The sequence below is a fragment of the Plodia interpunctella genome, chromosome 23, assembly GCF_027563975.2.
Source record: "Plodia interpunctella isolate USDA-ARS_2022_Savannah chromosome 23, ilPloInte3.2, whole genome shotgun sequence".
NCBI lineage: Eukaryota > Metazoa > Arthropoda > Insecta > Lepidoptera > Pyralidae > Plodia > Plodia interpunctella.
Window position 1 is genome coordinate 1,570,125 of NC_071316.1, and position 24,456 is coordinate 1,594,580.

The following is a 24,456-nucleotide window of genomic DNA, read 5'->3' on the forward strand; positions in this document are numbered from 1 at the left end:
ACTATCGACTCATTTTATTACGTCATTGTAACCTTAAAATCATGAAGATTCAGCTGTGCTTTTACAACCGTCTGCCTGGCTAGCAAACCCTATTGCTATACCACTGCTTTACCATTGTTGCCTACCACCTACCAGGCTGCGGTCCCTTAGTCGCCTCGCTAATAAATGAATTAAATTATTTATTTCGTACTGTACACAAATGGAATACAATACAAGTCCATATTTTGTTAGTAGGGAGACTTGCAACAATGTGGGTTTCATTGTGACACTGGACGTCATAAGACACTGGACTCTTTAACATTAGACATTGTCAGCCTAAATGTTACTATATGGACTAATAGAACTAGATTTAGCCGGCTAGACCTATGTGTAACCGCACGAAATCAAAATCAAATCATTTATTCAGAAATTAGGCCTTCATAAGCACTTTTTCACGTCATATTCTAAATTAAATTATATTTACCAAAGCTACAAACTACTAGCATTTCGGAACGACCACAGCTGAGAAGAAATGCCGAAAGTCAAACAGTGTTGGTCCCTCAATCATGCCAGAAGGGCTAACCCTTTTTTAAATATAAATTTATGTATCATTATCTTATCAGTAATATATATATATATAGCCGTAACATATAGGTATGTTGTATACTGACTCGTGTATGTGTATATTGTCGGCGACTTCGGTCCACAGCCGCGCGTACTTGACGGGCGTGACGGGCTCCTGCGGGTCCCTGTCCGCGTGCAGGTGCAGCATCAGGCGGCAGAACGCGGCTCTAACCTCGTAAGGGAGTTGCTCGTTTGACATACATCTGTGGGGACACGAATCGGGTACTTACTTGACTGGGTAAGATGTAACATGTATGAAGGTATTTAAATGAACAAATACAATATTAAATGTCACTTTAATTGATCAGTTTTATTAAATTAGATTTCACGACTGTAAATAGGTTCTTTAATAACCAAAAAAATTAAAAGTAATTTGTAAATGCTAAAATAATTTAAATAAAAGTCGTGCGGTAAAGTTCCCAGAAGGCTGGCGAGATTTCCTCTTTGTATGGCCAAACTCAAACGTTGGCCAAAATAGTCACCAGCCCTTGGGTCCCCAGAGACACGACCAGGCGTGCGAAAATTCAGTTTTATTGGTTACGAGAATTACTATTTTTCCGGTCTCATTAAAGTATATTTATTAGCAATGTAAGCTCCATATAAAATTTTGTTATAGAAATTAAACAAGTATTAAGTGTTTACAAAAATATCATTTTTGCCACAAGCTTTTATTGTCGTCAGAGATATCTTATGGCAAAAACCCATGACCGTGCTGTAAACGTTTGAGGTGTTCTCTCGTTTGGAGCCGATCCGAGCTGACCATCAGGTCATGCTTATCATAATAATGCATTGTAATGGAAACTGAAGCGATGTGGGAAATTTCAACACTGTAGGTCAACTGGAAGTAGGTAATATAACTTGCAAGATTTGATTGTAATCAAATCTTCACCTGTCCCATTGTCTGTAGATAATGGGACAGGTGAAACTAAATAAAAGCTTGTAAAAAGTATCTGACTGGACATAAAAGTTTGTAAGAAATTAATGAAAAACACTCATTTGTGATTATCGACGGAAAAGTCGACTAAAGTTTCGTTCTAGTACGTATAGTATAACTTTTTTCAAGGCCATATTTTTGAAGTGAAAACTTCTTTAGCACTTTTTGTGTAAAAAATGTTAAACTGGCGCCAGGACACATGACCTGATCGAAAATTCGTAAGACGTCAAAAATGGACAACGTTTGCACTTCTACCGGCACTCCCGAAGTGCAACCCGGTTTTTTTTTATTATATTAATAAAATTAATGAGTACTCACTTCAATATGAGATGTATGTGCAGCTGTGGAGATAGACTGTTGAGAGCCAGATATTGTCTGTTGAGGCACATGTTAGAGAACAGGTCCAGCTGGTGGCGGTAGTAATCCAAGATGGCCGCCGATTCACTGTTAGGGTTCACTCGAGCTTCGGCTGCTAGCTCGGATAGGAGTCGGGAATTCTGGGAATAAATTAAACGATATATACATTTATCATCTATGGGTTTACACAAATTCTTCCTTAGCCATATTACGTTGAAGCTCAAGGTTACCTTTCCATATTTTTCTCATCCACTTCGCACGGTATTTAGTATTCATATGCCAGCTCCACACTGTTGTCGAACCGTTTACCAAACTTTGACGAATTCGGTATACATTGCTGGTGTTCCATTGTGGTAAATAAAAGCACTCATACTATCTACGCAATGTTCACGCATTTGCGACGGCTTGTGTCCAAGTTCGGCGACAGTGAGGAGCTGACATTATATAGATCACTAGCTTTTGCCCACAACTTCGTATGTGAGTAAAAATCCATTTCCCGTGAGAATTTCAGGAAATCCCTTCTAAGTGCTCCCCTACACTGTCCTAGGAACCTACACACCAAATTTCAGCTTTCTACGCCCAGTAGTTTCGGCTGTGCGTTATCTGTCAGTCAGTCAATCACTCAGTAATGCAAGAGTTTTATATATATAGATTGGCACGAATGCGCGAGTTCCGACACGGCCCGCGGTCGAGACGTTTCTTACTGATTACTACCAAGACTATGTGTCCCTTAGTTATCTCCTACGTCATCAGGGAGGATATGGAGTGGACCTATTCTAGGGCGTAATAATGCTTTGACCAAGGTACTACCACTACTTCTTTTTAGAAAAGTCGTGCAAAAAAGTCACTTACCTTTTTGTTATTCCACAATAATATAACCTCGTCTTCCACTGCATATTTGTCTTTGTCATTGCCGTCTTTCGGTTTCACTTTTTCATATTTTGTCGAGACCAATCTGAAAATTATCCTTTAAGGTCATATCGTAGCACCGCACACACACTTCGGCGTTTAATGAACGATCTAGCCTTCCAATTAAATGGCTGATTTAACTAGATGGATGCAACATATATAAGTTATAATATAAAAATGTTAAAATATATAAAAATACGACACCTCGTCTAAATCACTCGTCTTCATTACTATATGTTTACTCCTGATAGAAGTATTAATATAGGTTTGTAGTTTTGAGAAATACCATGTAATTATTATACATGACGACCTCGGTGGCGCAGTGGTGAAGTGCTTGCCTCTGAACCGAGAGGTCCCGGGTTCGATCCTCGGTCGGATCATGATGGAAAATGATCTTTTTTCTGATTGGCCCGGGTCTTAGATGTTTATCTATATATGTTGTAAAATATAGTATCGTTGAGTTAGTATCCCATAACACAAGTCTAGAACTTACTCAGGTAGCTCAATCTGTGTGATTTGTCCTAATATATTTATTTATTTATACTTATTATGAAGCAAAGTCCTCTGTCTGTTCGTGATAAACAATAACCGGGTGGACTTTTGTCAATTGGAAGTAGGAGGAATCTAACTTGCAATATTTGATTACAGACAACGGGACAGGTGAATGTAAACAAAAAAAGTTAGTAAACATACCTGGTCTCGATGAGAATGTCGGAGTTGGTGGCGCTGAGCACGGACTTGCAGATGAGCTCCTGCGTCACGGCGATGGCCTTCTTGTTGGAGATGCACAGGTCGCTGAGGTAGTCCAGGAAGCGCGACTGCCACGTCTTCATGTTCTTGCGGACGAGGCCTGCACACGTGTGTTTTTACACAAAATTAAATTTTTTCTACAAGATTTTTTTACATTGATTTTGCGAACCCGAATAAAGTGGATGAAGGGATGAGACACTTAGACAAACGAACTAAATGCGAAAGTAAGTTTGTTTGTGTACCTCTTTACGCTCTACTTTACCAATGTTCTTGAAATTTTACATACATATATGTACTTTGAAGTATGGAGAAAGACATAGGGTACCTTTTAAAAATAAATGTCCCCGAAGCCACAGGCAAAAGCTACTATTGATTGAGTAGACCGTTTGGAAAAGTAGACAGATTGTTCCGGATGACATTTTCAAAGGATTCGTGATTGCAATTGCTTAAAATCTCTCAAAACAATTAACGAAATGAAATTTGTATGAGAATTGGACCCCAGTACCTTTCGTAGTTAAAATATATACGAAATCTAAGCTTCTTTTTCTATTATTTATCTATCTATGACTAGAGCCCCGGCCCGGCTTCGCACGCGGTCTATAAACCTTCGAAAATAAATTATCTAAATAACAGTGAAAATTGCATCGAAATCCGTTGCGAAAATAAGAAAGTTTAGTAAGAGACAGACGCTGTGGGCAAATTTGTTTTATATTATGTAGTGACGAACTCACCAACAAAAGTCTCGATTTCGGAAGCGGTGATATGTTTTTCTAGAAGTTTCCTGTTGTTGTGCAACAGCGCCGTGATGGTGTCTTCAGCTAGTATGTCGTAGCCGATCTGCTTCTGCATGAAGCCGAAGTGCTTGGCTATGTATTCCTGGTGACAGAAATATAATATAGGTTAATTGAGATGTATTTTTTTCATTGAGGTTACTGTAATATTACGAGGTAATATTTGTAATCACTAATACTATTTATTAAATAAAATCATTTGTCAATCATAAAATCAATATGAGATACATCAATACCCAACCGATTTGAGTTGATTGATATAGTTGCTGTAATTTCCAAATCTTTATGAATGAATTTTGGTCGGAGAAGACCCAACCAAACCGAAAAAGGGGATGAGATCAAAGGACACCATGAGTAAAAAATTATTATGATCCTCTAAAAATGATTTCTTGTGTCCATCGGACCCACGTTACAAGCCGAAAGTTTGCGAGTATGTTAGTTCTTCACGCTCAAACGGCTGGGCCGATTTTTATGAAATTTGATATTGCGATAACTTTTTCACATTCATTTATCATTTATCCCGAAAGTACGCGAATCCCGTGATATTTTAGTCAAAAAGTCTTATAGTCAATTTCGCTTTATAATTTATGGCGCTACTGTGCATAAAATAAAAAATTCAACTTGCTGTTGAATCGGAAACCTAGTAAATTTCGCTTTATAAAGTAGATGGCGCTACTGTGCATAAAAAATGGTTGCATTTTTTATGCACAGTATTTTGTTGTATCATGAACCGTGGGTAACACCCCCGTCGTGAAGCCTTATTATTTTTTTTTTTTTCCTGTATTTCTCTGAGGAAACTAATGAGAACAGAAACAGCTTACTTGGTTTTTCCTGTAGTCCTGTTGACTTAGCCGTAGTATTCTGTAGCACAGTCTGAACATGTACTTATAGGGGGCGTAGCGGGGGTCGTACAACTCCTCTATCTTCAAGAACGCCTCGCCCTCCGAAGTCTCTTGGAATGGGCCCTGGAACACAAATCCTTTGTTAGCCTTTTGAACGCAGTGATACCTTTAGGCGTCATATATCTTAAATGGCTTCTCCCTTCCCTTCCCTACCCTTCTTAATTCCTTCCTATATGTTAGTTATACGTCTAAATGTTCAGCTTGGTGAGCTAGCTAGTTTATAATAATAAACCCTTATTTCTAAAACAGTTCAGTTTGATTGCTTTTAGTTTTTAAATAATATATCATGTTTCAGTGATAGTATGTTTGATATAACATGTTTCAAGATACACTTGACAAAGGTAACCAGCAGCCTCCATTGAGCTCAAGAACGTAGCTAGGTACGAGTAGGGAGGGGCAGTTGCACTAGAAGAGTATCATTTAGGATTTTTTCTTTCCGCCCTTGGCTATATACCTGGTACACGTAATTTCTGTCGGTCGTGTTTAATAGCTTTGCATATACCTAGCTGACAACACAGTACATAAAATACCTGCAGTATCTTGAACAGCTGTCGCAGTATATACTGCTCACGCAACAGTTTCTGTCGGTCGCGGTTGGGGTTCTCGACCACTAGGTCTAAGGCCTCAGACTTGTTGGGCTCGTTCTCGAAGCCCGCTATAAAGTACACGATGTCTTGGAGGAGGCAGGTCAATGCCCTGGGAACAATAAAAATAGTATAATAACAGCATAAAAACTTGTTAATGATATTATAATAGTAGATATTAATAGTCAAATATAGTCCTATAAATATTCAAAATGCGAAAGTTTGTGAGGATGTATGTATGTTTCTCTTTCTCGCAAATAAAATACGTTTATTTCAGGTTACTATACCTATCTATACTAGCTATATATCTTTTTGTATGAATCAATCAATATATATAAAACTCTTGCGTTACTGAGTGACTGACAGACAACGCACAGCCGAGATTTCTGGGCGTAGAAAGCTGAAATTTGGTGTGTAGGTTCCTAGGATAATGTAGAGGAGCACTAAGAGGAATTTCCTAAAATTCCCACGGGAAACTGATTTTTACTCACATACGAAGTTGTGGGCAAAAGCCAGTAAAATATATAAACCAAAATATTTTACAAATCAGAATATTCTACCCAAATCCTAACAAATACACTATTAAAATCAACTGAACCGATCGTTCCGATCGTTATGAAGTTTGGTACGCGGGTATAGAATATGGACGCTCACTTCCTCTCGTTGTGCTCGATGCGGCCGCGCGCCAGCTTGCAGCACAGCGCCGACAGCACCTTGCAGGCGTCGTTGGCGAAGTCCAGGTCGCGCACCTCGCTCGGGGACACCGATATCAGCGCGAACGCTTCCTTGTCCTCCTTCACTATGGAGCAACCCACCTGCGGGACGGGGTCACATATACTGAGAGCCTCCTGTTGCCTGCCAATGCTGGGTGTTTATCAACCAAACTTGACCATTCTAATGTAGTTCGTCAAAAATCCGCTTTCTTTCGTCCGTTTGTAATAACTTTATTGTACGAAAATAAGTATATAAATTAAAATTAATCCAAGAAAGATACACGTACAACGGCGGACTTATCCTATGTAAGGATCTCTTACAATCAATCGGCAAATCTGATTATCCGGGACAGTGTTAATTCATCAATTCATCATTCATTAATTTCAAAAGCATATGTTACACAAAATTACCAAATATAAAATATTTATTCGCTTCCAAAAGTTAAATCAGACTTAAATAATTTACGAATAAACTTACTTTGGACATAACGGGTTTCTCTTCGTCCTTATCGATAGGTATCGATGTAGAGTGTACCCACGTGTGCGTGCAAAGGTGCTGTAACCTGAAACAAGGACACACATAGATTGGTTTCCACCCGGTATTCTCCCAGTTTCTTCTCAATAAGATGGCTTTGTGGACTCTCTGTCTCATCTTCGGATGTTCTGTCGTGTTCGGGGCTGTGAGGCCACGAAGCCTGGTATGAGCTGATATGTTTACCTACCGGGCTCGTTTATCTACTATGCTATAAAAATATATATATCCTATTGTTGGCTGTTCGCGAGAAATAGTCATCGGGCAATACCATTGGTTGACCTGCGCTTGCGGCGAATTTCACGAATTAATATTTTTAAACGTCACTGGAAGCCCGATTAAGTTGCATTATTTTATTGTTTTTTTTAAATATATTATTTTACTTCATTCTACTTAACGTTACGTATTCTACTTAATTCTAAAGAGTAAAACGAATTAATTCACAGTCCACGAGTATCATAGACGTATCCTTAAGGCCTAAAAGCCAGTGCAGCGGGAGTGAGGTGATCATGCTCGACCGCCACAAAGGGAAGACGACGATGTCATGTCGGAGGTTGTATATATGCTTCCAATCGTAAACGCACTGTCTGCGCGGTTTAGATTTGTAAACTTCTGTCGAGGGTCGACCGTAGCGCCATCTATCCGTGGAGTCGTGAATCATTCATAGGGCTTGTATAATCGCCTTTTTGCGTCGGAGGCGTTGTGTATATGGCGTGATAGATGTCGCCACACCTGCTTTACCTGACATAGCTGCTCTGGGGCACGGCAGCGTCGGAGTGCGTCATGGTGGTGGGGTCCAGCTCGAACAGAGTCGCTATTTCCGACGAGTGCGGCACCGACACCAGCTGGTACGCCGGCTCACCAGCTTCTATTACTGCATCTCTGTACATTGAAACAGGTAAACATCGTTACAGCATCAGATCATACGAGAAAAGTTGAGAAACCAATTTTAGGAACAAAATAATTTAGTTAATTAAAATCAGTATTTTCCTCTTTATATAAACATTTAATAGCATCTTTGCTAAACACAATGTGGGGCAGTAGCTACAATATACTCATCTACTAAGAGTATCAGGATATTGTTATTGTGTGTTCAAAGTTTGACATATTTCTCTCATTCTGGAAAAAGATTGTGTCATCTGAATAAAAATGATTTTATTTTATTTGTTTACTAGGGGTCCGTCCCGGTAAAAACATAATAAATTACACACCTAAAGCTTCCTTAGGAATCACACTATCTATTGGTGAAAACCGCATGAAAACTCATACATTATTTTTTTGAGTTTATCGCGAACAGACAGACGCAGCAGAGAACTTTGTTTTATAATATGTAAGCATTTATTTATAGACTGTACATATCATCCTAAGTTAAATAAAGAAATATAATAAATTATAAATTAAATTTTGGGACTGTAATACTCACGGTGGCCTGTTACACGCTTCGGCCGCCAGATAGTGTCCGGTGGCGAGATGTTTGAACCGGAATATTGAGTTCCAGTGGCCGGCGCCGCCGCGACACGGGTCGTGTTGGACCACCTGACAAATTAAGTGTTTGTTTATTTGTAATAAATTTATTGCAACCAAGAATAGTGCAGAAATTGAAGATAAATATGGCAACGGCAAACTTCTACTATTGAAGAATCTCTGAGTCACATCCTACAATTAACAATGCAGAATGTTTTAGTGTTAAATGTAATGCCAGTGTCGTTGTGCTGTACTTTTTGTAAATAAATTGTGTGTTTAGTTACTTGGAATAAATGATTATTTCTATTCATTCAAATTGTATGATGTATACAAAATGTCAGCTCAATCGGTTAAGGATATTTGCTTCAAAATTGAGTTGGAATCCATCCGATAAAATGGATGGTCGTAAATATGGATGACATATTTACCGTCATCCATAAAACTTTTATAAAATACTTTGTAAAATATAACTTGACTCTTATGACAGCAGGATAAATAGATACATTCGAAATAAGAGCGACAGAGACAGATACATAACTTTCTTCCCTTTCGATATCTGTCATAGTTAAATTTTAGAAAGCATAGTTACCTCCTTTGAACACACTAAACATCTAAACACTCCACACTGAACACTTGACCAATATCTTTAGTGATGGGGTTAGCTGCTGTCACGAGGAATTCCATTCGTTCAAATCTCAACCTTATGTATTCCTTTCTTAATGTTCCTTTTTTTTTGCTATTATTTAGTTTTTGGAAATATGTCTGTTAAAGATGGAAGTAAAGGGTTCCGGGAATAGACGAAGACCTAAGAAGAAATGGATGGAGTGTGTCAAGGATAGTATGAACAGGAAAGGAGTATCAATGGATATGGCAAATGACAGAACGAAATGGAAGGAACTTACATACTGTGCCGACCCCACATGAGTGGGATAAGGTCAAGAAGACGAAGCTGTTAATGGGTAAAGGGCGTTGAAGCCCGCGACACAGTTAAAACTATTATAGGTTTTCATCGTTTCTGTATTGTGTACCAATGTATAAATTCCGAAATAAATTAATTAAAAAATTATTACCTCGCACTCCCATAGGGCTTTGCTGCTGGTCGCGGCCGTGGCGCTGGAGCGGCCGGTGGTCCTGAGGAACACGTGGTGCCGCTTGCGGTACTCGTCCATGGTAAGGAACTTCTCCTGCTCCGCGTGGAACAGCCGGACCACGTCCCCGCCCTTCAGGATCTCCTCCTGGTTCTCCTTGTGCTCCAGGAACAGAGTCACCTTCCATGACGTCGAGGAGTTCACGACGTTCACCTGCGTAAATAATATTTTATATTGGCCAAAAATATGCCTTGTGTTGTCAACGTAAAATATGTCTACAACGGACGCATTAAAGCTCATTTTTCAATAAACGTTATTGGCATTGGTAGTCTGGGCCCATAACATATTAAAGCACGTCAAATATTCGCTATGTAAGGTTTCATAAGACAGTAACATTGATACATGTATTAACATAAAACAAGAAAAGTTTTTAATGACAAGGATGCAACTTTAACTTGCGCAGAAACGCAAAGTAAGCCGTTTTATCTAAACGACGGCGGCGCTCAGATTAAAGTTAACGTCAAAGTTGACTGGTTTATTTAACTCACCCTAGGTTTATCATCATCTACTTACCTCCATACAGCCAGCGTTGTCAGGCAGCTCGTGATTGGATGATACGTGTAAGACTTGTTGTCCAGCGTTCACGGGGTTCATTATAACTTTGTCTCCAACCACCACATTGTCCCCTGGTTAACAAATATCTCCATAAAATGGTATCGAAGTAGCTTGCACAGAATCGAAGGTTACTCTGCCAGAGTAACCTTCGCTTCTATGTCTGTGAATAAATATATATTATGCCGACTACACACTATGTATGAACATTGAGTAGTTTGTATAAAATATTTTATTTACCGCAATTAAAAACCAGCAATATATACCGAATCCGTAAAGTTTGGCGAATTGCACCGAGATAATGTTGCTTCAAACCTAATGCATAGCCAATGCTGGCTATGCATTAGGTTTGAAGTTACATTCAAAAGGAACATAAAATATACTAAATTTAAAATTGTACAAAAACATGAGGTACAAGAGGAAAAAATCTATAACAAATTTTCTTCTCGACCCAAAATTTATTATTTTTCTTATTAGCCTGTCGACTCGGCTAAATTTGTGAGAACCATAATGACGCCGACTTTGAAACAGCATCATCTGTTACTTACAGCATATATCTGTTACAGCATTATCATATTCATGTTGGAATATCTGGTGGTGTCAAACAGGTCTCTCAATTTGCAGCTGGCACGACTGAAATGCCAATTGGCCAAACCAAAATTTTCCCCTGGGAGTCGTCGTGGAGAAGAAGAGAAATAACCCGAAATCTTCCCTTTGTATATTTGCCTACTTGAAGTTAAGCGCAGCGCATGACTCATAGCTTGTTTACGCCGATCTTGTGCGTAAATTTATCTTTGTTTAAGGTAGTTTTTTCTCGCTAATTAACATTATACCTTAATTTAAAAATTATTAACGCATAACTGTATTTATTTGTTTCACACTTGGAAGGCACTGGTATCTAAAATACAGGCTAGGCCTAGTACGGATACTGCTGTACTGAACTTTACTAAGTTTTTCTTAAATTATTTAGTCTATTTACATATGTTGTTTGGTTTTATATTTTAAACTTTTATTTTCAAAACTTTAATAAGTATACATTGTAAGATTCTATGTATGTACTGTGTAGTGTAAGTTCAAATTGTAACTTTTAAAGGTAAAAAAATAAATAAATAAAAATCTTACCAGTCGAGCGTAGTTTGTAAAAGGGCATAACATAAAACCATGAGCCCTCATTGCCATTCGCGTCCAAGTGGACGCGCATTGCGTTCTTCTCTAGCAATGCCGGCAGTCGTTTGTTCACCTGAAAACCAATGTCATCATCATGTAATTTAAGAGCGAGGCGGAGTTCCTCCCATTGTTCTCTCTTCGAAGCCAACTCCTTCGCTTCTTGATACGACACGACACCCACTTTTTCTTTGTCTGGTGTATCTTGTCTTGGTTTTATTCCTTCCACCTTTCCTTCTATAATATATCTGTAGAAGGCATCGTTTCGTATCAAGTGTCCTAACATTTTCCCTCTTAATATCAATATACGTATAAGTTTTTTACAAAAGTGTCATTTTTTAAACAAGTTTCTATTGTCGTCAGAGAGATAATTTTATTGCATTCAATGTGAGACTAAAATAGTTATGTCCGTGAACTAAACCACTGAGAAATTCTCGACTAGAGCCGTTCCTGGATGCACCATTTGGTCATGCTTATCACAATAATGCATTGTCATGCAAACTAAACGTGTGTACAACATTTCAGCTTAATCAATTGAAGATATCTTCAAAATTGAGTTACATACATACATTAATGCACGTGAAATAAAAGCTTGTAATAATGAAAATGTGGTGTATGTACATTTAATGTTGAAAAAAAAAAGAATAGGGCGATGCAATGCAAAAATATTTATAGGATAAGATAAGAATTGAAAAAAAAAGTGTAATGTCTGGTGACTCACGGTGAGATACTTGTTGGACTTGACGTGCAGCAGTTGTACAACGCTGCCGTACTGCACGACAGTCCCCAACAGCTTTTTGTTCTCCAACTCATTCTGCTTCTTCTCGATCTCAGCGGCATGCTGCAAACAAACATGTAGATAAGAAGATGATATTTATTGTTCTTTTTTTTCTTTGATATTTTAATTACTGGAGAGGGGAGGGGGGGCATCCCAGTTTTAAATTAAAAATATAACTAGTTGTTCGCCGCGAACTTAGTCCTCGCAAACACATTTTTGATGAGTTTTACAAAATTATAATATTTCAAAAACGACTTGACCTATTTTGATGCCCCACGAACTTAAAAATTCGATTGACATACCGTTTCAATTTCATCAAAATCAGACAAACGGTTCGAAAGTTATCGCTTTACAAACATACACAAATACAAAAAAAATATTTTTGCCCCAAGTATGTAATACCTCGTTCGCTTCGCTCGCTCGGTCAATTAATTATACGCCTAAACCTTCTTCAGGAATCACACTATCTATTGATGAAACCCACATGAAAATCCGTGCAGTAGTTTTTTTTTAAACACGAACAGACAGACACGGCAGAGAAAGTTGTTTTATATTAATTTATATATGTGAATAGACGCAATACGATTTAATAAATAAACTACGAAAATCGAACTCAGCTTAATTTGTAAGGACCAAAAGGCTAATTAATACTAAAATTTTAGAAATAATAATAGTATAAATACAGTCTTTCTCATTGTCGTGTTACATTAGAGCCTGTAAAATAAGCCTTAAAATTACCTCACGATAATGGAAAGCTATGCTGCAAAAAACAGATTTTTTTTATTTTATTTTAATATTTTCTAGCTGCGCCCCGGGGCTTCGTTCCCGTGGGAATTTTGAGATAAAAAGTACCCTATGTGTTATTCCAGGTTATATTCTACCCGTGTACCAAAATTCATAAAAATCGGTCCAGTAGATTTTACGTGAAAGAGTAACAAACATACACACACACACATGCACACATACATCCTCGCAACTGACATACTTTCGCATTTGTAATAGTAGTAGGATTTATGTAATTACATAATACATTGTAGATTACATGATGAAGCTGAATACAAGCTTGATATTTAAGTATTTATCTTCAAGACTCGTGAGAGTAATGTTGTATGATGTACGAGAAGTTCTTGTATGTATACTACGCGTCAACAGTCTCTTTTAATCTGCTCTAATTTACACAATTGTGACTGTGACTCCATATTACAATAACAATTTTTGTACAGTAGACAACACACCGAGCCGTCTTAAATCATTGGAAATTCGCCGCTATTGCCGTCGAATAGGTAGCTGTAGTAAGTGCGTGGAGACAACTTCAAAATTTTAAGATGTCGAATTTTGTTGAAAATGAATCAAATACTAGTTTAAAGTTATACATTCGAATATAATATATTTCTCAACCACGAAGTAAACTCCTAAAAAGTCTATTTTAATTTATATTACTGTAAAATCATAAAAGATATGGTACGAATGTTTACACAACATACAAATACCAGCACATTCGGCTGACGACCTCCGTGGCCTAATGGTCGTCACGCCGGACAGCTACACTGAAGGTCCCGAGTTCGATCCCCGGTCAGGTCAACATGGAAAATGAACTTTTTCAACTTGACCTGGGTCTTGGATGTTTATCTGTATATTATGTATAGGTAAGTTATATAATATAGTGTCGTTGAGTTAGTATCCCATAACACAAAAAGTCTCGAACTTACTTTGGGGCCAACTCAATATGTATGTGATTTGTCCATACATATTTATTTATTTATTTAAACAAGTCTTATAAGAAAAAGCAGATACAATGTCCCACAAAACAATAATAGCTTATGTTGCAATGACATTATATAAAGGTAGAAAGCAGGTCGCATATTTCCCAAAATCCCAACCCATTATGCACCAATATAATCCAAGAATTTAATATATTATGTCACGATTAATGCTCTAGGAGAATAGCCAATTATTTTGACGAATAGCTTCATTAAATTTGATAGAGGTATACAATAAATCTCTTCCTTTGTATTTAATGGTGAGCTCTTGCTGAAATATACAGTCGTTTCGTCATTAAAAGTAGGTACTTCCTTTTGACCTAGAATCATGAAAAGATGAGACATGTGCATATGCAAAGGAATATATCTGAAAAATGTAAATACATATATATACTCAAGAATAATAATTCATATATTATATAATAAAATAGCTAATTTTATTATAGTCGCGAGTCCGACTCACACTTGACCGATTTTTTCATCTATATCAGGCCTAATTTATTCATCCGGGAACAATGACCTTGCGATGATACAATTCGCGAAAATTCCGAGAACAGACTGAAACTATCAAGAAATATTCTCGAAAATTCGAGTTTCTTCATAACTCTCTCTCTCTCTCTCACTCTCTGTTGCATGTTCCCGGTCGCATTCAGGGTTGTGACGCATCGAAGACCGCATACAAATAAACCTAATAATTATGAAGATTTATCTCTACTTATTTAGATTTTTACTGTGATTTAGCTTGACTGAAATATGGCGAAATTTTACAAAGGGAGAAATTTCCGAGAACATAGTATTTCTCGGCGGCATACCGCAACTTGCAACAAACAACTAGCACAATTCGTTAAAAACTTCACAACGCGAATCTCGTTAAATTCAAAAAGTTTTTATCGACCACACGGTTCTAGCAGAACACGGTAAAACAAAGACTAAACTAATTATAAGATACAAAATAATACCTTCCCTAATCGTAAATCAACATAAAAGAAAAAAAAACCCTAAACGACCACCAGTAAATCAGTCAACTTAACTTCACTTCTTACGTCTCGGCGAAACATATTTTTGAAGACAAATAAGACGCCACCTTTATTAAAGTAACTTTAAAACTAATTATTATAATAAAAAGACGAGAGTTCTCGCGTGGTTTCTTTCCCGGGTTCTTCGTAAAAAATCTAATTTGACGTCAATAAATGAATGCCTTCGTCAACCCTCTTTAGGGATGATTTCGCCTTGTACGACATCCACGCAGTCTATGGAGTGGTTTTACCGTATTCTAAGGCGGGAACCGCATGCTTTTATCACGAAGAAAATAATACATTTTGTCCCTTAAACTATGATATAAATTTCTATGAAATTATTATAAGATTCATTCACTTGCTTGATGCCGGCTCCACAGTCGCCAAACAGTTCGCGAAACTTTGGCGGAAACTTTTTCGGTATACATTGCTGGTCTTTCATTGCGGTAAACAAAAGTACTCATACAAACTGCGCAATGTTCAGTCGTCATCTGATCATAATCTAAACGTCCATATCTCGTAAAACTATAATGACAAACAATAATTATTTTTTGTACAAACCTATGTTTTAATACAACTGTAACATTTTTATTTTGGTGGTATACATAAGTCTTTTTTCTTTGAACCTTTCATTGTAGACAGACATATTTTTATTACCATTCTTTGATGTTAAGTTTACACTTTTCTCAAAGATTTGATACAAATCATCAATATTGTGGCCGTCTAAATCAAAAGGGACCTTATGGCGGCTGGCACTTAGGTCTTTATTGCCGTTGTTCCAAAACAAAACAACGGCAATGACGGGCGCCAAAAGGTCCCTTTTGATTTGGACAGCCACATATTTTCATTAAAAGTAGCAGCTTTAGCTTAGGGGACAGGCAGCACAGGAGATAGAGATAGTCAAATGACTGAATATGAAGTAGAAGATATTCTATAATGTCCTGTATAAAATACTATTTGCCGCTCTCGTGGGAATTTTGAGATAAAATATAGCCTAACAATCTTGGATAATGTAGCTCTCTAATAGTGAAAACATTTTTGAAATCGATTCGATAGTTTCGGAGATTACCCGCCTCAAATATACGAATTCACAAACGCTTGCCTCTTTATAATAATAATATAGATTTATAAATTCCAGGAATTTACCGTAATTATGCACACACTTTGGAATCCAATCGCTGCAGTATAATTTCGGGACATAAATATAAATGAATGACACACAAAAATAACAGGGCAGACGGCCCACTTTTCTGTTATTTTCACCTTTCATCAAATGGGTTTTTAATAGACGTGTCGATGACCCTACTCTATCGATAATGAAAATAAGCGCAGCTTTTTCCCTCACAAAATATGAGATTTTTGGATACGATCACGTACGTTCCCATTTTTCATACATATTTTTTTATTTTTTACTAATCTAACCTTTAAATTTTGAAGACAATCGTCGTCAACCGTCTTTGGGAATGCTGTTGTTGCCTATAAGTTGACTTTTTAACACTTAGTATGTTACTTGAATAATCTAATATTTCTGACAAACGAAGTCTTTTATGTACATGGTGGCCAAATTTGCATTCATTTTAAAACGAAGTCGGTATCAGTGAAATATTGAATGAATCAGTAGGTTGTGAAGTTATCAATTTATAGTAACACTAGCTGTTGTCCACGGCTTTGCCCCCATACATTTCCTACGGGAACAATTATTTTTTCGGAATGAAAGGTCGCACACTATGTCCTTCTCCGTACTTAAAACTACATGTATGTAAAATTTCAAGATGTTTGGTTGTGCCGATAAAGCGTGAAGAGGTAACAAACAAACTTTACTTTCGCATTTATAATATTTGTTTAGGATTTTCACGTAGCCTTTCAATAATTGAAATTATTACGTTATCCAGACCAAATACACAACAAATTGAATGTGTACAATTTTTTTTCTTGGATTCCTAGAAATAACAAATTATCAACGATATTTTGAAGTAAATTACAATTTATTCGGAATGGTAAACCTATGCGCAACGTAACGTTGTGTATGTACGTTTGAAGTGTTGTTACGCATGGAGCGCACGTGTTGTCGAGAAATTCATCTTAAGTCGAGACAAATATATTACACGCAATGATATATGACTTCACTTTATGCCATTAGTATAGAAAGAGTTACAGACGATGCTCAATATCTGTCGTTCGTTTTCGAAGATACCTATTTCAGCTTGAGTTTCTAAAAATGACTCTGTCGGAAATTCGGAATAAAAAATTCATAATATTCTAAAACTTTCAAATTTACATTCATAAGATAGATATTTGAATTTGAAATTTTTACACAGGTGCTGGCCACTAACACAAAATAATAATAATCGGAGACACTCAGTAGCGTATTAATCCAAGTTACACAAAATTAAGTAAAAAAAAAATACAAAAAGTATTGAAATATGATATAGGTATATATTTTTGGTCAACTTAGCTTTAATGTGAACTTGTATCATATTTGTCGCTTGTATGTATGCAGTACGAGTAAATAAACGATCTATCTATAAGTACTCACGTGCAACCTCTTCAGCAAGCCAGTGTCTGTGTTGGAGTTGACTGACTGCTTGGCAGTATTCCAGAACTGCTTTTGAGCGGAGTAGCGGTTCATAGGGCATATCTTGAACAGGCAGTCTGCGAATAATTGGTCTATTAATCATCATATTCCTACCATCATTTACTTGTAACTAAACAGATTTTTATGCTTCTAGCTATTTATGTCCCATTGCTGGGCAAAAGCTGCTCCCCCAATTTCTTCCACGCATACCTGTATTGGTTCTACAAATAGTTTAAAAGTAACTATTGGACCACATCGCGTTCGTCCAACTAAACAGGTATTGGAAAAAATATATTTGAGTGTAGTATGTGAGACAATAAAATTCAGTGCATTAGTCATTCCACTGATTACTGTGTAGGTCAGTATAAATAATTTTATGATTAAGAGCACTGTCCCGGATAGACGGGGGCGCGGGTTCATTTCCCGCTCGATTCCAGAATTTTTTCATCACATTATCAATTTCAAAAATGATATGGTAAAAAAAATTCATCTCATTATCAATTTTATATATAAACAAAGAATAGCAATTTTATACTTGATATTTATTTCATTGCACGGATTAATCAATCAATCTACATTTATTTGCAAAAGTACAGAGTAACAAAAAAATTGTACCATTACCTTACCTAACAATCCTAACATATACCTATTAAAAGCTGACATATTTTAATTAGTGCAATAACGTTTGATATTGTATTAATTGGATAGGATACAACTAACATTCACAAGAACACGTCCGCAAATTGACAAATAATAAATGGGCTAAGAAAGTCGCAAACTGTAATCCAAGAGTCAAGATTCCTGGAGTAGATTGGTGGTCAAGGTGTAGAAAATATACGGCTTCATAGAAAGAAGTTTTGGAAACAATAATACATTGACAATTATATCTACATAAGCACTACAAAAAGACACAAGCGTTATGGTTTATTAATAAACAGTAATGGGTTTACGTTAAATATTTTCCCAGTTTATTCCCAAAAAGTACGAGTTAGGATTGCTGACGTTTTACGTACAAATTGGGAAAATATTGACCATAGACGAGGGAGTCTATGGTCAATATTTTCCCATAAATAAAATTAAAATATGTTCTTATTTTAATTGTCTGTAATCAACTTTTTGAGATCATGAGCATAAGACAAATATAACGGTGAGTCTACACTATGATGGTAAAATAAGTATGTATGTATATGTGAGATTTGTCCTAATATATATATAATATATATTTATGAACTCACCCCTGAACTTTTTGGGCGGATCAGTCAGGTCCCCGGCCTCTGGACAGACCACGCACCTGTCATCTACCAACCTGCAGACAAAATGACACTTTTGTTATTATTATAACTATAAAGTTAGGTAAGGTCAAATCAAAAATTATTTATTTAATGATATGTTGGTAATAAGTTCAATCATATTACTCTGCTCTTGGATTACCCTCAACGGCGATTTTAGAACTTACTCCTTCAGAAAGGTTCATTTGCCGGAAAACAGTCTAAAAAATTATACATCAGAATAATGTCATTTATTCAGTCAGCAAAAATTAGGCATATTCAAATATTTGTTCGTACGGGCCTAAAAAAGCTCCTGACTTCTATGCATTTTTATCGCTTCCGACATTCAACCTACCGTCCAACGCACAGCAGCAACCGTTCGAACGGATATAACGTTTAACGTTCTGTTCCAATGATTTTGTAAAGCGCTTCAAAATTGCACACGTGCGCAAAGATATTTGTTGTATTTTTCTATCTTGTTCTGAAAACTGCTAAATAATGTTGCCATATATTTGAAGCCTTCAAGCTGAATCTCATCCTGTCCTAATTCGTTTTGTTCAATTGTGCTCACAGAAGTTTGTAGACAACACAACAATGTTTCTATTGATTTATTTTAATGTAGGAAATAAAATGAAATTAAGAAAATTATTTTGTTCTCGAATCATGCTTAATTAAAAACAGGGCCAATGGCAAACACATTTCAGACAACTCAAATCTGAACAATTGCTCTTCATAAAGTACTTACAGTTTGTACAAACAACTTCACGCAGAAGAAGCCTCGTGAAAGTACGAAGTAATTTAGTAATATAAGTAAGTATAACAACATCAGTGAAAAAAACAGACCCGCCGTTTTTTATTGAAATTAAAAAATAATAATAATGTCCTTTATTTTCTATAGTTTTTTTGAATAAATATTTTGGTAGAACTAATGAATATTTAACGTCACTAGTTACTATGTTAGTAACTATGGATAGTATACACTGGGTTGATGTCAACAAGGATGATATGCGATCCAATAGTGGTCTAACAACTGAGGGATCCGATGACCGTGAGTCTTCAGAAAATGCGGACCCTAGGCTACGACGCTCAACGGCTGAAAACTCTCAGATGAGAGAGAGTATATTCTACATCATAGAAGAAAACTAGTAACTGAATGTAATATAACTCACCCTAAGGTACTGAGGAATCCTGATACAGTGCCCTCCGCATAAAGGGACACGATGTCCCCCAGGTGCAGGAAGCTGTCCCCCATGTTGGCACCTTCTCCTTACCCCCACCATGCAACAACACCTGCGAACAAAACATGTAGCTTTTCAGTAGTTATTCTAACTAAGGCAGCCAAGTAAATTCTTTTATTTTACCCAACAATATCAAAAACATACTTAAATTATTTATAAACATAACTGTAGTACAGTACAGTCAACAGCACATCGAGTTACCCTCTATGGCGCGGTAATAGCGGCGAGTAAATAATATAATAATAAAATATAAAACATGCCTATTATTTTATCCAATCCATTCTCAATCGTTCACATTCCCACAGGAACACAAGGGCTTTCAGTCGATATTACACTACTTCAATTGAAAATAATAGCCTAGGGAATACTCTGTATAACTTGGCACACTGTGTTTAACTTGGCACACTTTTTACCATGTATTTTTAACAAAGTTTCAATCGAGCTAATACAATAATCCACAGTCCACACACATATATGAAACGTTGTACTTTCAATTCCCATTTAACATAAAATTTAACAGTAGGCAGTAGGCTTGTAACAGATTAAATAAAAATTTAAACTAAACTTCAATAACTTTAGAATAAACTAAAATTACATGTTGTATAAGACATTTCATTTTCATTGTTGTATGGACATTAAACTTAACATAATACTAGGCTCAACATGTCCTACCAAGTGCATTGGACCCATTCTTCTTATCCATGCATTTAAAGCAGTAAGACATTATACATGAGGAAGCCTTGGGCAAAGCTATGGCACACACCGCTAGTTAATTTGTTAGTATTAATGGCCAGCAGCAGGGACATTAAAATGTCTGACGATGAGGTAATACTCACCTTCATACAGTCTCCATCAATACAGCTCAACCAACTTAATCAGGAGTTTCAGCATATCACACGCAATATAAAATGTATGCAGTATAATCTTATACCACGCGCGCTTCACGTCAATAAGGTAGCAAATCAGAATTATTCCCACAACCAACGCCGCGCAGTAACATATCTTACGATTTTCAGATATCACCATCTGAATCTTTGCCGTGGTCGCTTTGATTAGAAGATCACGCGATTTTGTGCCTTGCACATCTTGTTTCTATAATTTAAATTGGCATGACATGTGTGGTGTGATAGTTACGCCTATTTTACACGGATGTTTGATATATGTCGGTTAAGGGACGAACCTTGTTTATATTAATTCATGCAATACTAAAAGCTTGGGTTCAACTGAAATCGAAAACGTCTAAAATTTAAATAATTTTCATACATTTAGAATAAACTGAATTTCTATAATCCCAAATTCCCTACATACATTTTTTTACCCCTTTATAATATTGTAGATAATATTGTACAATAAGTATTGAAATCGTATGTTAAACAATTTTCAGTCATTTTGGAAATGAAAATATTCGAAATCAATTTCTCATGAAAAGATAAATTATTAAAACCAACTTAAATCAGCTTTATGTTGTTTCGTATAAAGCGCAATGTTATTAAGCAATCGTTGAAAGAACTTTCAAATGATCTTTATTCAAAGTTTAGAAATTGCTTTGTGAAGGAAAATTTCCTTGATGATATTTAAAACAACTCTACGAACAAGAATAAAGTTTTCAATTCGTGTCAATTTGCGTTCAAATGAATGGCAGACGTTCATATTTCTGTTGTTATTGTATTTGGTAGACATTATGTAGTTACTAAGGAAATATAATGGAATGTGTAAGTATTTAAGTTTGTTATGGGAATTTTTATTGTAGGGAGATAAAATTGATGACAGAAGATAGATGGAAATGGAGGCTGTTCTACCAACAAAACGCCAGTCTTAAATGCCTGATGATGATGTCTTGAAGGATGATATGCGTGCCAATGGTCTGATAACTAGGGATGCCAACGATCGTGCGAAATGGATACGATTAAATAGAAAAGCGGACCCTGGACTCTGACGCTCAACGGCTGAGGAAGAAGAGAGAGAAAGATGATAGATGGATTGTGTTAGGGAATTGAAATTGTTGAGGGTACCATTAGAAATAGTAAATTGTGTAATTAATAAACATTTTGCGCCAGCTACTAATGACGGTTAAGGGAAGGCAGAATGATAATGATTGTCTGAGCTAACATGAAAATTATGCATTAAATGTTAAGCTTCTGTGAGCTGAAGAAAATTCGAAGTCAGAAAATGGACGACTGAGTTGGCCTAAATTGAATCAATATTCCAATAATAATGACATCCTATGTACTATATACCTACATTCAGACAGTGTGTGTACCAAAGAGCAAGAAAAACAAATAGACGACGAACCAACTGAGATAGATTTCCATACAGTTTCCCGGCCCAATCTGGCTAATCTCAGTCTTAGAGACAAAAATGTCAGCGCTCGTTTCTTCTCAAGTATTTCTAACACGCACATCTCTTTCTTGTATGAGCGAAATGGAAGATATGAGGTCTATAGTTTTCACTGTCTAGTGTGTACATTGGACTAACGACATCACTATCACTACACGTTTTGACTGCTCTAATTGTAGCCATTTAGTGGCACATAGCAAGGCCGTGCGATTCGCTCAGGCAAACAAATTAGCTTATTGTTTCATAATAGTATTTAGCACAAATCTTTTAACTACTCACATGTGCGTGCGATTTGAAGGTCCGCGATTGACGAAGTAATGAAATTTAATTTTGATAATATCTAAGATAATATTGCTCAAGAGAAGAAGGGACTTGGTAATTCTGAATAGGTGTATAAGTTAATAGAAGTAGATATTACATTTTAAGCTCTCATTTTTCTACTCTCTTCTAATAAAATATGCAAAAGAAAACAAATATATCAAATAAATATATCAAATTTACGTCAAAAAATCTAGATATTCCAGAATTTTCTGAGTGTTGTAGGTATATCGATGATGATGTATATCGAATAGAAACCGGAGGCAACCTCCCGAGCTAATGATACCTTTCAGAAATGGAGTTGCTTGTAATCACGTCTCCAACTAAATGAGATGAACCCATAGGAGATATTTACGAAAAAGAAAGGGCTGAATGACGAGAAAATGAGAATTGTGTCAATTGCTTGACAGAGTAGTTTCATTATGACCTATATTCACTCTTCTATTGATTAAATATTATCTATCCATATCTAACATGGTACGGCAATTTGGCAGTTAATTTTTCGATGAATCTTTCCGGTACATAACACATACATACATACAACCTGTACGATACATAACCTGTTTTACCTATGTTCACATCTCTGACATCTATGGTTCCCATAACAAACGAATTTAAATAATTTCAATAAGGACGTCGTTTGTCCATAATTTCGACACGCCGGATCCAACATCTGAAAAAAAACCGGACAGGACCGGAAAAGCGAGATTTCCATGCAATCCCTCAAAAATATGGATCACGGAGCTTGTGTGCAAAAACCATGTAAAACATTCATAAGTACTCGCTTTTTTATCCGGTTTTTTTTCGGATGTCGAATCTGACGAAACGGCATTATAGAAATTATATGGATCGCATTAGTTTTATTTGTGGGATCCAAAATAAATACAAAGTTTTGAGGTCTCTATATCATAGATTCGTGTAAAAAACTTTCAACTTTCTTTTTTATCACTCTATTCTATAGATGAGCGATGATGGTGCTAGGGAAGATATGAATGTATGCATTGGAATTATTTGGAACATTATGGAGGGAGAAGACAATCTGCATCCCAGAATGGGAATTTGCAAATTGATGATGATGATAGGTAAGAAAAACCTCTTTGTTGAACCTGTAACACAGAAGTAATTAAGATTCTAATATTGATCTAATTATCAAAAAAAAAACGCCAAAACTTCGCGTAAAGGGAGCTTATTCACTTTCACAATAATGTTTCCGCCACTACGTTTTGTTTCTCGACTATTTTAATTTATTAAAATGGAACTTTTTTTTTTAATTCGATTTTTCAAGCCAACAACTCGGCCATTGTGCAATAAAAGTAATCTGAGACTAACATTGCCAGTAGGGAGATAAGACAATCGATACGGTGCGTGGTGTGATGCCTAATCAGGCAGGCACAGGGGTGTTTGTCTATATATAGGGAAGCCTGAAGGCTTTGGACCGTGGTCTTCTGTTTTCAAGTCTACTGACCTGTTTCAGAAGCGCGGTGTTACGGCTTTCACTGTTTTATTTTTATGCTGTGGCCTAGCGATCGAAGGTTGGCTATGTACAGTCAAAGACGTAAATCTACCCAAAATCATTACAAACTCGCCTTTATTACCGCGGCACAAAGACTAACTAAGGTAACATGACATGCGGTCGACTGCACACAGCTAGACGTAAATTTAATAGGATAGAGAAGTCTGAAGAAGACATAATATACCTCGATGTGTTTGCCCTAGATTCATGGTGCCCTTGAAATTTAACTTAAATCGGCTGGTTAGGTTAG

At 36.5% G+C, this 24,456-nt stretch overlaps 1 protein-coding gene across 9 annotated transcripts in view; it reads right to left on the reverse strand.

Annotated features, from left to right (window-relative positions):
* The window catches only part of Itpr (Inositol 1,4,5,-trisphosphate receptor), a 70,505-nt gene that overhangs the window by 37,507 nt on the left and 8,542 nt on the right, over nucleotides 1-24,456 (reverse strand). For 8 of the 9 annotated variants that reach the window (XM_053762795.2, XM_053762793.2, XM_053762794.2 and 5 more), the window contains exons 2-19: nucleotides 19,970-20,090; nucleotides 18,768-18,838; nucleotides 17,494-17,609; nucleotides 12,125-12,244; nucleotides 11,362-11,479; nucleotides 10,201-10,313; nucleotides 9,610-9,840; nucleotides 8,499-8,611; nucleotides 7,817-7,957; nucleotides 7,022-7,106; nucleotides 6,485-6,645; nucleotides 5,777-5,942; nucleotides 5,166-5,309; nucleotides 4,285-4,429; nucleotides 3,497-3,653; nucleotides 2,747-2,849; nucleotides 1,856-2,034; nucleotides 651-806 (exon numbers count right to left, since the gene is read on the reverse strand). In XM_053762795.2, the coding sequence (XP_053618770.1) occupies nucleotides 651-806; nucleotides 1,856-2,034; nucleotides 2,747-2,849; nucleotides 3,497-3,653; nucleotides 4,285-4,429; nucleotides 5,166-5,309; nucleotides 5,777-5,942; nucleotides 6,485-6,645; nucleotides 7,022-7,106; nucleotides 7,817-7,957; nucleotides 8,499-8,611; nucleotides 9,610-9,840; nucleotides 10,201-10,313; nucleotides 11,362-11,479; nucleotides 12,125-12,244; nucleotides 17,494-17,609; nucleotides 18,768-18,838; nucleotides 19,970-20,052 (2,402 nt within the window). In that variant the 5' untranslated portion in view covers nucleotides 20,053-20,090. Of the gene's footprint in view, nucleotides 1-650; nucleotides 807-1,855; nucleotides 2,035-2,746; nucleotides 2,850-3,496; nucleotides 3,654-4,284; nucleotides 4,430-5,165; nucleotides 5,310-5,776; nucleotides 5,943-6,484; nucleotides 6,646-7,021; nucleotides 7,107-7,816; nucleotides 7,958-8,498; nucleotides 8,612-9,609; nucleotides 9,841-10,200; nucleotides 10,314-11,361; nucleotides 11,480-12,124; nucleotides 12,245-17,493; nucleotides 17,610-18,767; nucleotides 18,839-19,969; nucleotides 20,091-20,874; nucleotides 21,061-24,456 lie in introns of those variants that run through there. The other variant, XM_053762787.2, reaches the window with a different exon arrangement.